At 45.0% G+C, this 14608-nt stretch overlaps 1 protein-coding gene across 2 annotated transcripts in view; it reads left to right on the top strand.

The window, feature by feature from the left end:
- The window catches only part of LOC115171725 (septin-9-like), a 136501-nt gene that overhangs the window by 19227 nt on the left and 102666 nt on the right, over positions 1–14608 (top strand). Inside the window, exon 2 of one of the 2 annotated variants that reach the window (XM_029728796.1) lies at positions 3306–3377. In XM_029728796.1, coding sequence (XP_029584656.1) covers positions 3306–3377 — 72 coding nt within the window. Of the gene's footprint in view, positions 1–3305; positions 3378–8802; positions 8870–14608 lie in introns of those variants that run through there. The other variant, XM_029728799.1, reaches the window with a different exon arrangement.

Raw genomic sequence — 14608 nt, forward strand, 5'->3', positions numbered from 1 at the left:
TATTCAGTAACATACAGTCAGAACCCCTTTAGACTTCCTCCCACAGTATTCAGTAACATACAGTCAGAACCCCTTTAGACTTCCTCCCACAGTATTCAGTAACATACAGTCAGAACTCCTTTAGACTTCCTCCCACAGTATTCAGTAACATACAGTCAGAACTCCTTTAGACTTCCTCCCACAGTATTCAGTAACATACAGTCAGAACCCCTTTAGACTTCCTCCCACAGTATTCAGTAACATACAGTCAGAAGCCCTTTAGACTTCCTCCCACAGTATTCAGTAACATACAGTCAGAACTCCTTTAGACTTCCTCCCACAGTATTCAGTAACATACAGTCAGAACTCCTTTAGACTTCCTCCAACAGTATTCAGTAACATACAGTCAGAACTCCTTTAGACTTCCTCCCACAGTATTCAGTAACATACAGTCAGAACCCCTTTAGACTTCCTCCCACAGTATTCAGTAACATACAGTCAGAACTCCTTTAGACTTCCTCCCACAGTATTCAGTAACATACAGTCAGAACTCCTTTAGACTTCCTCCAACAGTATTCAGTAACATACAGTCAGAACTCCTTTAGACTTCCTCCCACAGTATTCAGTAACATACAGTCAGAACTCCTTTAGACTTCCTCCCACAGTATTCAGTAACATACAGTCAGAACTCCTTTAGACTTCCTCCCACAGTATTCAGTAACATACAGTCAGAACTCCTTTAGACTTCCTCCCACAGTATTCAGTAACATACAGTCAGAACTCCTTTAGACTTCCTCCCACAGTATTCAGTAACATACAGTCAGAACTCCTTTAGACTTCCTCCCACAGTATTCAGTAACATACAGTCAGAACCCCTTTAGACTTCCTCCCACAGTATTCAGTAACATACAGTCAGAACTCCTTTAGACTTCCTCCAACAGTATTCAGTAACATACAGTCAGAACTCCTTTAGACTTCCTCCCACAGTATTCAGTAACATACAGTCAGAACTCCTTTAGACTTCCTCCCACAGTATTCAGTAACATACAGTCAGAACTCCTTTAGACTTCCTCCCACAGTATTCAGTAACATACAGTCAGAACTCCTTTAGACTTCCTCCCACAGTATTCAGTAACATACAGTCAGAACCCCTTTAGACTTCCTCCAACAGTATTCAGTAACATACAGTCAGAACTCCTTTAGACTTCCTCCCACAGTATTCAGTAACATACAGTCAGATCTCCTTTAGACTTCCTCCCACAGTATTCAGTAACATACAGTCAGAACCCCTTTAGACTTCCTCCCACAGTATTCAGTAACATACAGTCAGAACTCCTTTAGACTTCCTCCCACAGTATTCAGTAACATACAGTCAGAAGCCCTTTAGACTTCGTCCCACAGTATTCAGTAACATACAGTCAGACGCCCTTTAGACATCCTCCCACAGTATTCAGTAACATACAGTCAGAACCCCTTTAGACTTCCTCCCACAGTATTCAGTAACATACAGTCAGAACTCCTTTAGACTTCCTCCCACAGTATTCAGTAACATACAGTCAGAACCCCTTTAGACTTCCTCCCACAGTATTCAGTAACATACAGTCAGAAGCCCTTTAGACTTCCTCCCACAGTATTCAGTAACATACAGTCAGAACCCCTTTAGACTTCCTCCCACAGTATTCAGTAACATACAGTCAGAACTCCTTTAGACTTCCTCCCACAGTATTCAGTAACATACAGTCAGAACTCCTTTAGACTTCCTCCCACAGTATTCAGTAACATACAGTCAGAACCCCTTTAGACTTCCTCCCACAGTATTCAGTAACATACAGTCAGAACTCCTTTAGACTTCCTCCCACAGTATTCAGTAACATACAGTCAGAACTCCTTTAGACTTCCTCCCACAGTATTCAGTAACATACAGTCAGAACCCCTTTAGACTTCCTCCCACAGTATTCAGTAACATACAGTCAGAACTCCTTTAGACTTCCTCCCACAGTATTCAGTAACATACAGTCAGAACTCCTTTAGACTTCCTCCCACAGTATTCAGTAACATACAGTCAGAACTCCTTTAGACTTTCTTCCTGTCCCTCAGCTGTCTATGTCTCTCTAAAGACACTGGTGACAGTTCAGAGAGGAATCCATATATCTTGGTCATGTTGGTGAACGATGTCATACAGGACAGAACTGAGAAAGGAAGTGTCTCAATAAAAGGAGGAGCCAGAACAGGATGGGTCAGTTGACTCAGTAACCACAGGTTGGAGTCATTTCATCTGAATAGTACTGACTGTGTTAAATCCCTGATCTCTTATGATGGTTGCCCCTGTGGCATGTGTGACCCCTCTGAATCACCAAGCTATAAATCAGATCAAACCATGATTCTGTGGCCATCATCACATCATCATCAGCTCTTTAGAAATAGATACTTACTGTTGCCTAGGGTGGTCTAGCAGTCTACGCTGCTGCCCCTGGAAGACATACTGTATACCTCTCCAGCATTGGTTTGAATCTGTCCCACTACAATTTCAGCACCCTCTCCCTCTCGTCTCCTGTCACTCCTCTCCTCTACCATATCCAATAAACACTAAATATGTGAGGGGAAAAAAAGAACAGGAAATGACTGTGCTCTCAACATCTACCCTCATCATGTAATTGATAACTGTGGTGATTCTAAAGGGGGTCCCCATTTTACTCTTACTAGTTCGGTAGAATTTCAGCTGCAGCCATGTATCAGTAACTCACTAGTCGTCCTCCCACTAAGCGTATCTACAATACACCCTTCCTCTGCTGGTATGACCTGTACTGGTATGGGTGATGGTTGACCAAGCTGACCGTTGAACTCTGTGACCTCCCGACGACCTCTCATTCTACAGAGAGACCAACAGTCTACACAGAATCTACATTACAGTCCACACACACACACACACACACACACATACACACATACACACACACACTCCAACACCTCAACTCACCTGGCCTGGAATAAGGAATGATCAGTACAGAACAGAGCACAACAGAACTGACCCTGTATTGATCTGGAATGGAATAGGTCACTCCCAGTCAGCATTGTATGGGAAGCCATAGTGGAACGCCAGAAGGCATTCCAGTGATTCCAGAGCTGCTCAGTGTCACCTAGGATCTGTGATGGCTGTCACTGGGTTCTCTGTTGTCAGGTTATCAGCCATGTGGGTTTTAGTGTTGTTAACTTGTAGGCATATGTAGTGTTATGTTATAATGGTATTATGCAACATAGAATGGATGACCTTTATTGATCGCCCTCCCTCCTTCCCTCCTCTCTCTCTATCTTCCTCTGGGTGACAGGTATTGCCAGGTCCACCAGTGGGAGACTGAGGAGGACAGACAGAGAAGGTTCTTCTTCCATCACCAGTCCCAGTAAGTTATACTTTTTCTATCTGAGGCATTCACCATACATACGCATTATTACTTACATACATCTGTTGGCCTCAACACAAGGACTTTGATTAATGCTACTGAGTTCATGTTGTGGGCTGAGCAAAATGCACAGCTGAATTGGTGAAGTGCGGGTTGACAAGGCACTGTTGACTGCCCTTCACACTTTTCACTGGATTTAGTGAAAGTAACAAACTGTATTCCATCAGCAAGCAGACTTCATCAGTGAGCCACGAAACAGGTGCTGTAGCACAGATGGACCGATATGTTACAGTAAGCAGGTAGGAATGAATCACAAATATTCCCCTTGAGAGAGGAGAGAGGGATGGTTAAGACAGACACAGTGAGGGTGAGATGGAGAGAGATTTAGATATTTGGTATTTTATTAGGATCCCCATTAGCTGTTGCAAAAGCAGCAGCTACTCTTCCTGGGGTCCACACAAAACATGAAACATGACATAATACAAAACATTAATAGACAAGAACAGAACTACATAAAAAATGGTTTTGAAGCATACGTAGCCTACATATCAATACATACACAGAGGCGTTGTTCCGTGAGATGTTGCTTTATCTGTTTTTTGAAACCAGCCTTGCTGTGTATTTGAGCAATATGAGATGGAACAGAGTTCCATGCAATAATGGCTCTATACAATAATGTACGTTTTCTTGAATATGTTCTGGATTTGGGGACTGTGAAAAGACTCCTGGTGGCATGTCTGGTGGCATAAGTGTGTGTGTCAGAGCTGTGTATAAATTGACTTTGCAAACAATTTGGGATTTTCAACACATTGTTTCTGTCACGGGCTGGCTCGAAAAAAACAGGAGAGGTAGAGTCAGGCGCAGGAGACAGAGAGTTCTTGACCACACTTCTTTATTCAAGAAAACTGGATGTGGTCGCCAAAAATATAGGGACGCAGCCCTTAAATTATTCTGCGGTGGTGTACACAATGAAACCAACCACAGGCAGAGGAAAACCAGTACACGTTCCTATAGCACAAAACCGGACAAGAAACACAATCACGCACAAACACAGACATCCTACGCTAAACTAAATAACCCACCCCCCAACTAATGACTAACCCAAAACAGGTGCGTGCCTACCTAGACCTAACCAACAGAAAGTGAAACAAAAAGGGATCGATGGTAGCTAGTAGGCTGGCGACGACGACCGCCGAGCTCCGCCCGGCCGAGGAGGGGCGCCACCATCCGTCGGTGTCGTGACAGTTTCTTTTAAAAAGAAGTGATGCAGTCAGTCTCATTTCAACTCTTAGCCAAGAGAGACTGGCATGCATAGTATTTATACTATGATTACAATAAAGAGCAAGACGTGCCGCTCTGTTCTGGGCCAGCTGCAGCTTAACTAGGTCTTTCCTTGCAGCACTTGACCACACGTCTGGACAATAATCAAGATAAGACAAAACTAGAGCCTGCAGGACTTGCTTTTTGGAGTGTGGTGTCAAAAACCATAGCGTCTCTTTATTACAGACAGACCTCTCCCCATCTTTACAACCATTGAATCTATATGTTTTGACCATGACAGTTTACAATCTAAGGAAATGCCAAGTAATTTAGTCTCCTCAACTTGTTCAATAGTCACACCATTCATTACCAGATTCAGCCGAGGTCTAGAACTTAGGGAATACTTTGTACTAAATACAATGCTCTTAGTTTTAGAGATGTTCAGGACCAGTTTATTACTGGCCACCCATTCCAAAACAGACTGCAATTCTTTGTTAGGAGTTTCAGTGACTTAATTAGCTGTGGTGGCTGATGAGTACATCGTTGAGTCATCAGCATACATGGACACGCATGCTTTGTTTAATGCCAGTGGCAGGTCATTGGTAAAAATAGAAAAGAGTAGAGGGCCTAGAGAGCTGCCCTGCGGTACACCACACGTTACATGTTTGACATTAGAGAAGCTTCCATTAAAGAAAACCCTTTGAGTTCTATTAGATAGATAGCTCTTAATCCACGATATGGCTGATGTTGAAAAGCCATAACGTTTTTTCAACAATAGGTTATGGTCAATAATATCAAAGGCTGCACTGAAATCTAACAGTACAGCTCCCACAATCTTCTTATTATCAATTTATTCAACCAATCATCAGTCATTTGTGTCAGTGGAGTACATGTTGAGTGCCCTTCTCTATAAGCATGCTGAAAGTCTGTTGTTAATTTGTTTACAGAGAAATAGCATTGTATTTGGTCAAACACCATTTTTTCTAACAGTTTGCTAAGAGCTGGCAGAAAGCTGATAGGTCTGCTGTTAGAACCAGTAAAGGCCGCTTTACCACTCTTGAGTAGCTGAATGACTTTGGCTTCCCTCCAGGCCTGAGGACAAAGACTTTCCTCTAGGCTCAGATTAAAGATATGACAGATAGCTCAGTAGCTTTCCATCTAAGTTGTCAATGCCAGGAGGTTGGTCATTATTGATCGAAAACAATCATCTTTCCACCTATCCCACACTAACTTTACAATTTCAAACTTGCAATGCTTTTCTTTCATTTTTTAATTTTTTTATGCATGAATACGATGGCTCACTGTTCGTTGTTGGCATTTCCTGCCTAAGTTTGCCCACTTTGACAATGAAGTAATCATTAAAATATTTGCCCATATTAAATGGTTTTGTGATGAATAAGCCATCTGATTCGATGAAAGATAGAGTTGAATTTGTCTTTCTGCCCATAATTTCATTTAAAGTTTCTTTATATCATTAATCTTGGCTTCATAATACAGTTTATTTTTCTTTTTGTTGAGTTTAGTCACATAATTTCTCAATTTGCAGTAAATCAGCCAGTCAGATGTACAGACTTATTAGCCACTCCTTTTGCCCCATCTCTTTCAACCATACAGTTTTTCAATTCCTCATCAATCCATGGAGCCTTAACAGTTCTAACAGTCAGTTTCTTAACAGGTGCATGTTTATCAATAACTAGAAGAAGCAATTTCATAAATTCATGCGGTGCAGCATCTGGATGCTCCTTATTACAGACATCAGACCAACAAATATTTTTAACATCCACATAAGAGCAACAGCAACATCTTTTGTATGATCTCTTATACACTATTTTAGGCCCAGCTTTTGGAACTTTGGCTTTCCTGGATATAGCCACTATATCGTGATCACTGCATCCAATGGGTACGGATACAGCTTTAGAACAAAGTTCTACAGTATTAGTACAAATGTGATCGATACATGTGGATGATCTTGTTTCTGTAGTGTTTGTAAACACCGTGTTAGGTTGATTAATAACCTGAACCAGATTACAGGCACTGGTTACAGTAAGAAGCTTCCTCTTGAGCGGACAGCTTGATGAAAACCAGTCACTATTCAGATCCCCAAGAAAGTAGACCTCTCTGTTTACATCACATACAATATCAAGCATTTCACACATATTATTTAGATACTGACTGTGAGCACTGGGTTTCAGTGAAAAAGATTGAAAGAGCACGAGTACGACAGTGAGACAGATTGAGATAATGATCGAAAACTTTATAAGCACTAACTATTTACTATTACTACTGTGTGTGCGTGTGCGTGCATGCGTGTGTGTAGGTGGGTGTTTGTGAGTGTGTTTGTGTGTGTGTTCATGTGTGTGTATTCATGTGTGTGTGCACGTGTGGGTAACAGCCAAGCGCTGGCATGAGGTTGCAGGCTGTGGCTGTGGCTCACCACTGAGGCCTCCTCCTCTCAGTGGGAAGAGCAAACTCCTTCTGCAGCATCAGCAATTCAGAGAGGGGGGGGGGGGGGGTAGCGCCTGGAGCACCGAGTTGGGGAGAGGGACACACACACAGCCTGTGTATGAGCACATGTCCTTGCAGGATGTGCACTCAAGCCACAGGAATCTGACAGGCAATGAGGCAGCCAGATACTGTACTATGCAGGCTAACAGACAGGCTAGGATACACACACTGACAGACAGGGTTATAGGGATATACACAGGAATTTTTACTATTAGCAGTGTGTGTGTGTGTGTGTGTGTATGTGTGTGTGTTTATGTGTGTGCGTGCTTGCGTGTGTTTGTGTTCTCAGGTGTGTGTGTGACAGGCAGAGTGACAGACAGGCAGAGTGACAGACAGGCAGAGCTAACAGGTAGACAGGCAGACTGGGTTATGGGAAGTGTTTAGAGGTGTGAATGAGACCCATCCTGCCAGCAGACCCCCCTGATGCTGTCTCTGCAGGGCATGTTTGTCAGAGCAGGGGAGCAGGGTGGGGTGGGGGGGACTATGGAGGCTGGCAGGGGGTGTGTGCCCTGTGCCCGGATGTGAGGGAGGGGGCTGGGTGGGTTGGGAAGTAGAGGGAGATGCCCCACACAAAGCCTCTCCTGGTGGGGCTGAGTTATGAGCAGACAGGAGGTAGATGGGCCTTAGGAGGAGAGTGCTGTTGTATGGTAATCTTAAGAATACACACATGTGCAGGCACACACACACACGCATGGACACACACACACACACACACACACACACACACACACACACACACACACACACACACACACACACTCCAACACCTCAACTCTCCTGGCCTGGAATAAGGAATGATCAGTACAGAACCCTAAACCTAACCCTAACCCTAAACCTAACCCTAACCCTAAACCTAACCCCTAAGCCTAAAATAGCTTTTTCCTTGAGGGGACCGGCAAAATGTCCTTGTTTAACTATTCTTGTGAGGTCTTCTGGTCCCCACAAGGATAGTAAAACCAAAAACACACCAACACACACACAAACACACACACACAGACACACACAGGACTGGTAGAAGTCCATCTGTAGTCTTTGAATATTGTCTCTGACAGTGGCTGTATTGTCCATGGCCATGCCCTCTGGGGGATTGTGTTCAGTTAGTAGTCAGGAGACTGATCTCTATAGGCGAGGAAGACTCTATGGTCTATGTTGCTGTACAGACAGGTCTATCAGACAGTGGGTTATTGGGGCCATGGAGAGGAGAGGGTTATTTTAGGCTAACTCTAAGGAGCTCACATCACATGGTCCTTCAGGGTTTCTGCTTCCAAGATACAATGCTGCTACAGTCTTATGGCAAGGCAGAGAAAGAAGGAAAGAAAGAAACAGAGAAATAGAGTGAGAGAGAGAGAGAGAGAGAGAGAGAGAGAGAGAGAGAGAGAAGAAGAGGGGGAATGGAGGGTGGGAATGAAGAGAAAGAATAACAAGAGCTCCATATGATCAGCACATGGGCATGCCGTAATTCTGGACACATTCATTAGCAGAACAGACTGAAAAATCTAACAGAGAGAGAGAGAGAGAGACAGAGAGAAAGAGACGGAGAGAAAGAGAGAGAGGGAAAGACAGACAAGCAGGGGAGGGAGGGAGGGAGGGGAAAAGAGAGGAAGAGAGGGCACGAGCGAGCTAGCAGGGGGGGGGAGAAAGGGGAAGTCCAGGAGAGAGGAAAAAAGCAGACACTTCATGAGGCTGTGGAGGGAGTGATCTGGATATGGAGGGAGACAAATTCTCAGGTAAGACACAGGAACTCAGCCAAACTGGACTCTCATCACAGGGGAATAGTACTTTTCAGCTCTTCGGCAAACTATCTATTCAAACACCCAGAGTTTGGGTATTTTCCTCTCTGTATTTTCTGGTTTTAAGGCTTAGGCTAAGCTGCAGTTTGCAGATACAGCGTAGAGAGTTTTTGGACCTGTCCTTTGCCATGTGTCTGTCTGTCTCTTTGTCTTTCTCTCTCTCTCTCTCTCTCTCTCTCTGGCTGTCTGGTCGATGAGTTACAGTAGCTAGGATTTCATGTGTGAGACTGACCGGCACAGAGTCATCTAATCTGGGTGACAGCCAGGACAGTGGGACAGAGCTGTACGGCTCCTTGATTCTTTCTCTTTCTCTGGGTGACTTACTTACTCAGTTATCTATTGGTTCATTCAATTAGCTTGACAGGGACAGTGCACACAAATCAACATTTCAGTGTTCACATCAATGTAAATGTGTTAAAGCTTGCTATGAAGCTAATTTCCATCTGTAGGTCCGTAGTCCTCCTCTCATGTTCGTCTGTGGTGTGAAAACAGGAAAAGTGATGTTTGAACAGTACTACTTTTGTCCCCGTGGCTCCGGTGGCGAGCGACCGTCAGTGTGGGTAGAGATACTCTCTATTGGCAGGGGGACCGTTTTTACACACTATTCTCACTTTTTCCAAATTGTCTGATTCCTGAAGTTGATGTGATTTTCCTCATAAAGTGCATCTGTCATCGGTGTCCATAGAGAACGCATTAGGCTTCAGTTTGTCTGTGAATGCATGTATGTGTACGTGTATGTTAAAATCATCTGTGGAGAAACACCGTCAGTCCCTTAATGGTGCTTTTATGAGTGTTTGTGGAGTATGGTAAAAACTCTAAATGCTGGAGTGGAAAACAGAGAATGGCTGTAACTGTAGGGCAGACAACACAAGTGCCCTTCCTTGTCCTGTAGCACCTACTGTTTAAAGTCTGGTGTAGCGTCCCAAATGGCACCATATTCCCTATATAGTGCTCTATGGGCCCTGGTCAAAAGTAGTGCACTATATAGGGAATACGGTGCCATTTGGGATGAAGCCTGGACCAGGGTGAGATCACCAACGAAGCCCCCGTTTCCAGGTGCTTCCTTCAGGGAGCTGTAATGGCTTCTGCAGGAGTGTGGTGTGTTTGTGTGTGTGTTCATGCATGGTGTGTGTATGCGCACATGGGTGCGTGTGATCATGTGTATGTGTACACGATTACATCCACAAGTGTGTACTGGCACCACAGTGTATGCTATCTGACCCTCCACTGACTGGTCACACTGTGTTTTGACCGCACACATCAGGGATCACAGCCATGCACCTTCAATCTCAAACGACTGTATACTATGCTGAATGATAGTATCTTATCAAACCACTGTGTAAATGTACTTGTTGCCTGGCCTGAATACAGTGGAATATGACACACTTTAAAGTTTGCTTCCTTTGTTTGTAGGAGTGATTTGTAATTTTTCCAGGAGAAAAACACATACACATAAAATACACATAAAACACATACAGCTAGCTGATAACTGTCACTATAGAGGGACATATACAGCAGATGCTGTATTCAGCATGATGATAACAGCTGATAACTGTCACTATAGAGGGACATATACAGCAGATGCTGTATTCAGAATGATGATAACAGCTGATAACTGTCACTATAGAGGGACATATACAGCAGATGCTGTATTCAGCATGATGATAACAGCTGATAACTGTCACTATAGAGGGCATTATTCAGCAGATGCTGTATTCAGCATGATGATAACAGCTGATAACTGTCACTATAGAGGGACATATTCAGCAGATGCTGTATTCAGCATGATGATAACAGCTGATAACTGTCACTATAGAGGGACATACAGCCTCCATCCATCCCCTAACCTCTACTGAACAGCCTCCAGCCATCCCCTAACCTCTACTGAACAGCCTCCAGCCATCCCCTAACCTCTACTGAACAGCCTCCAGCCATCCCCTAACCTCTACTGAACAGCCTCCAGCCATTCCCTTATCTCTAATGAACAGCCTCCAGCAATCCCCTAACCTCTACTGAACAGCCTCCAGCCATCCCCTAACCTCTACTGAACAGCCTCCAGCCATCCCCTAACCTCTACTGAACAGCCTCCAGCCATCCCCGAACCTCTACTGAACAGCCTCCAGCCATCCCCTAACCTCTACTGAACAGCCTCCAGCCCTCCCCTAACCTCTAGTGAACAGCCTCCAGCCTCCAGCCATCCCCTAACCTCTACTGAACAGCCTCCAGCCATCCCCTAACATCTAGTGAACAGCCTCCAGCCATCCCCTAACCTCTACTGAACAGCCTCCAGCCATCCCCTATCCTCTACTGAACAGCCTCCAGCCATCCCCTAACCTCTACTGAACAGCCTCCAGCCATCCCCTAACCTCTACTGAACAGCCTCCAGCCATCCCCTAATCTCTACTGAACAGCCTCCAGCCATCCCCTAATCTCTACTGAACAGCCTCCAGCCATCCTCTAACCTCTACTGAACAGCCTCCAGCCATCCCCTAACCTCTACTGAACAGCCTCCAGCCATCCCCTAACCTCTACTGAACAGTCTCCAGCCATCCCCTAACCTCTACTGAACAGCCTCCAGCCATCCCCTAACCTCTACTGAACAGCCTCCAGCCATCCCCTTACCTCTAGTGAACAGCCTCCAGCCATCCCCTAACCTCTACTGAACAGCCTCCAGCCATACCCTAACCTCTACTGAACAGACTCCAGCCATACCCTAACCTCTACTGAACAGCCTCCAGCCCTCCCCTAACCTCTAGTGAACAGCCTCCAGCCTCCAGCCATCCCCTAACCTCTACTGAACAGCCTCCAGCCATCCCCTAACCTCTACTGAACAGCCTCCAGCCATCCCCTAACCTCTAGTGAACAGCCTCCAGCCATCCCCTAACCTCTACTGAACAGCCTCCAGCCATCCCCTAACCTCTACTGAACAGCCTCCAGCCATCCCCTAACCTCTAATGAACAGCCTCCAGCCATCCCCTAACCTCTAGTGAACAGCCTCCAGCCATCCCCTAACCTCTACTGAACAGCCTCCAGCCATACCCTAACCTCTACTGAACAGCCTCCAGCCATCCCCTAACCTCTAGTGAACAGCCTCCAGCCATCCCCTAACCTCTACTGAACAGCCTCCAGCCATCCCCTAACCTCTACTGAACAGCCTCCAGCCATCCCCTAACCTCTACTGAACAGCCTCCAGCCCTCCCCTAACCTCCAGTGAACAGCCTCCAGCCATCCCCTAATCTCTAATGAACAGCCTCCAGCCCTCCCCTAACCTCTAGTGAACAGCCTCCAGCCATCCCCTAACCTCTAGTGAACAGCCTCCAGCCATCCCCTAACCTCTAATGAACAGCCTCCAGCCCTCCCCTAACCTCTAGTGAACAGCCTCCAGCCATCCCCTAACCTCTAGTGAACAGCCTCCAGCCATCCCCTAACCTCTAGTGAATAGCTCCCAGCCATCCCTTAACCTTGGGGCGGCAGGTCGCCTAGTGGTTAGAGTGTTGGGCCAGTAACTGAAAGGTTTATAGATCAAATCCCTAAGGTGACAAGGTACAAATCTGTTGTTCTGCCCCTGAACAAGGCAGTTAACCCACTGTTCCTAAGCTGTCATTGTAAATAAGAATTTGTTCTTAACTGACTAAATAAATACAAATATGTACAAAATATTATTAAAAAAGCTCTCCCTTAACCTCTCACCTGTCGCTTCCCTCTCAATAGAGAGAAACAGGCTACTATATCATCTTACTACAGTATCCATAGAGAACTCTGTTGTTACAGTGCATAACTTCTTGGAATATGTTAGAGATATTTTGCTCTTTGGTTTGCTGCTTAAATATAACGTTAATGCTGTTTGGGTTGGACTGGACGGTATCCAAAAGTGGATGTTTTCCAGTGCAGTATTGCTTATCACCACAAGGTGGCGGTGTTGAGTTTCAGGCACTCTCCTCTGTGGAGGAACTGTGGTAAAACTGTTGTTTTCCATTACACTGGCTTTTGCCCATTTCTTTCAATAATGATGGATTGTGTGTAACAAGAGAAGCTCAGAGCAGTAGTTGGCGCAACTCTGGGGTCTCTGGTGTTTTTAAAGGGGACAGACTGACACACTGGTCTGTAGCTGAGTATCTGTCTATTCTACAGTATCTCTGCAGAGGCAGATCTTGGCTCGTGTTATTGGATGCAACTGATCAGAGATACTTCCTTGTACTCTGTGCCTGGTGTTTTGCCTAGGTTACCATGGAGACATGGCTGTGTAGATGCTGTGAAACTGATTGGGGTTTGTGATTATAATGCTAACATGTTAACATGATAAAGATAGTATTATTGAAGAGAGATGGAGGACGACGAAAGGAGGAGATACAGAAAGAAAGAAAGATCTATTCCTGATGGAGGACAGCTGCTCTGTCTATTTACTGAGTCATTCCATCCCCATGTGTGAGGGAGTTGCTTAGACAGACACACACACACACACACACACACACACACACACACACACACACACACACACACACACACCATAATACCATGGACCCAGTACCCACTACCAAGGCTTTGTGTGACTGTACACTGTATGAGGGCACCTCTTTCAAACAGGTGTTTGTGATTAAAGTTTCCTTTGTAAAGCCCTAACCTCTTGCTATGCATTTGCTTAAGGACAGCTGTGACCACAGCTGCTTGTATGTATGTATGTGTGTGTGTGTGCGTGTGTGTGCTTGCGTGCCTGTGTGTGTGAGTGAATGTGCCATGTTAAACCCACAGGGCGTGGCTGACTGAGTCAGGTCTTGATATTCTATAGTGCCCAATTGGCCTATTTTACTCTGTATTCCACACACATATAAGCTCAATAATCAAAGTCCTATTCTGTACTGTAGGGAGTAGACTGGTCTGGTTCTATTCTGTACTGTAGGGAGTAGACTGGTCTGGTTCTATTCTGTACTGTAGGGAGTAGACTGGTCTGGTTCTATTCTGTACTGTAGGGAGTAGACTGGTCTGGTTCTATTCAGTACTGTAGGGAGTAGACTGGATCTGGTTCTATTCTGTACTGTAGGGAGTAGACTGGATCTGGTTCTATTCTGTACTGTAGGGAGTAGACTGGTCTGGTTCTATTCTGTACTGTAGGGAGTAGACTGGATCTGGTTCTATTCTGTACTGTAGGGAGTAGACTGGTCTGGTTCTATTCTGTACTGTAGGGAGTAGACTGGTCTGGTTCTATTCTGTACTGTAGGGAGTAGACTGGTCTGGTTCTATTCAGTACTGTAGGGAGTAGACTGGATCTGGTTCTATTCTGTACTGTAGGGAGTAGACTGGATCTGGTTCTATTCTGTACTGTAGGGAGTAGACTGGTCTGGTTCTATTCTGTACTGTAGGGAGTAGACTGGTCTGGTTCTATTCTGTACTGTAGGGAGTAGACTGGTCTGGTTCTATTCTGTACTGTAGGGAGTAGACTGGTCTGGTTCTATTCTGTACTGTAGGGAGTAGACTGGATCTGGTTCTATTCTGTACTGTAGGGAGTAGACTGGATCTGGTTCTATTCTGTACTGTAGGGAGTAGACTGGTCTGGTTCTATTCTGTACTGTAGGGAGTAGACTGGTCTGGTTCTATTCTGTACTGTAGGGAGTAGACTGGTCTGGTTCTATTCTGTACTGTAGGGAGTAGACTGGATCTAGTTCTATTCTGTACTGTAGG

This window comes from Salmo trutta, chromosome 32 (assembly GCF_901001165.1).
Source record: "Salmo trutta chromosome 32, fSalTru1.1, whole genome shotgun sequence".
Classification (NCBI taxonomy): domain Eukaryota; kingdom Metazoa; phylum Chordata; class Actinopteri; order Salmoniformes; family Salmonidae; genus Salmo; species Salmo trutta.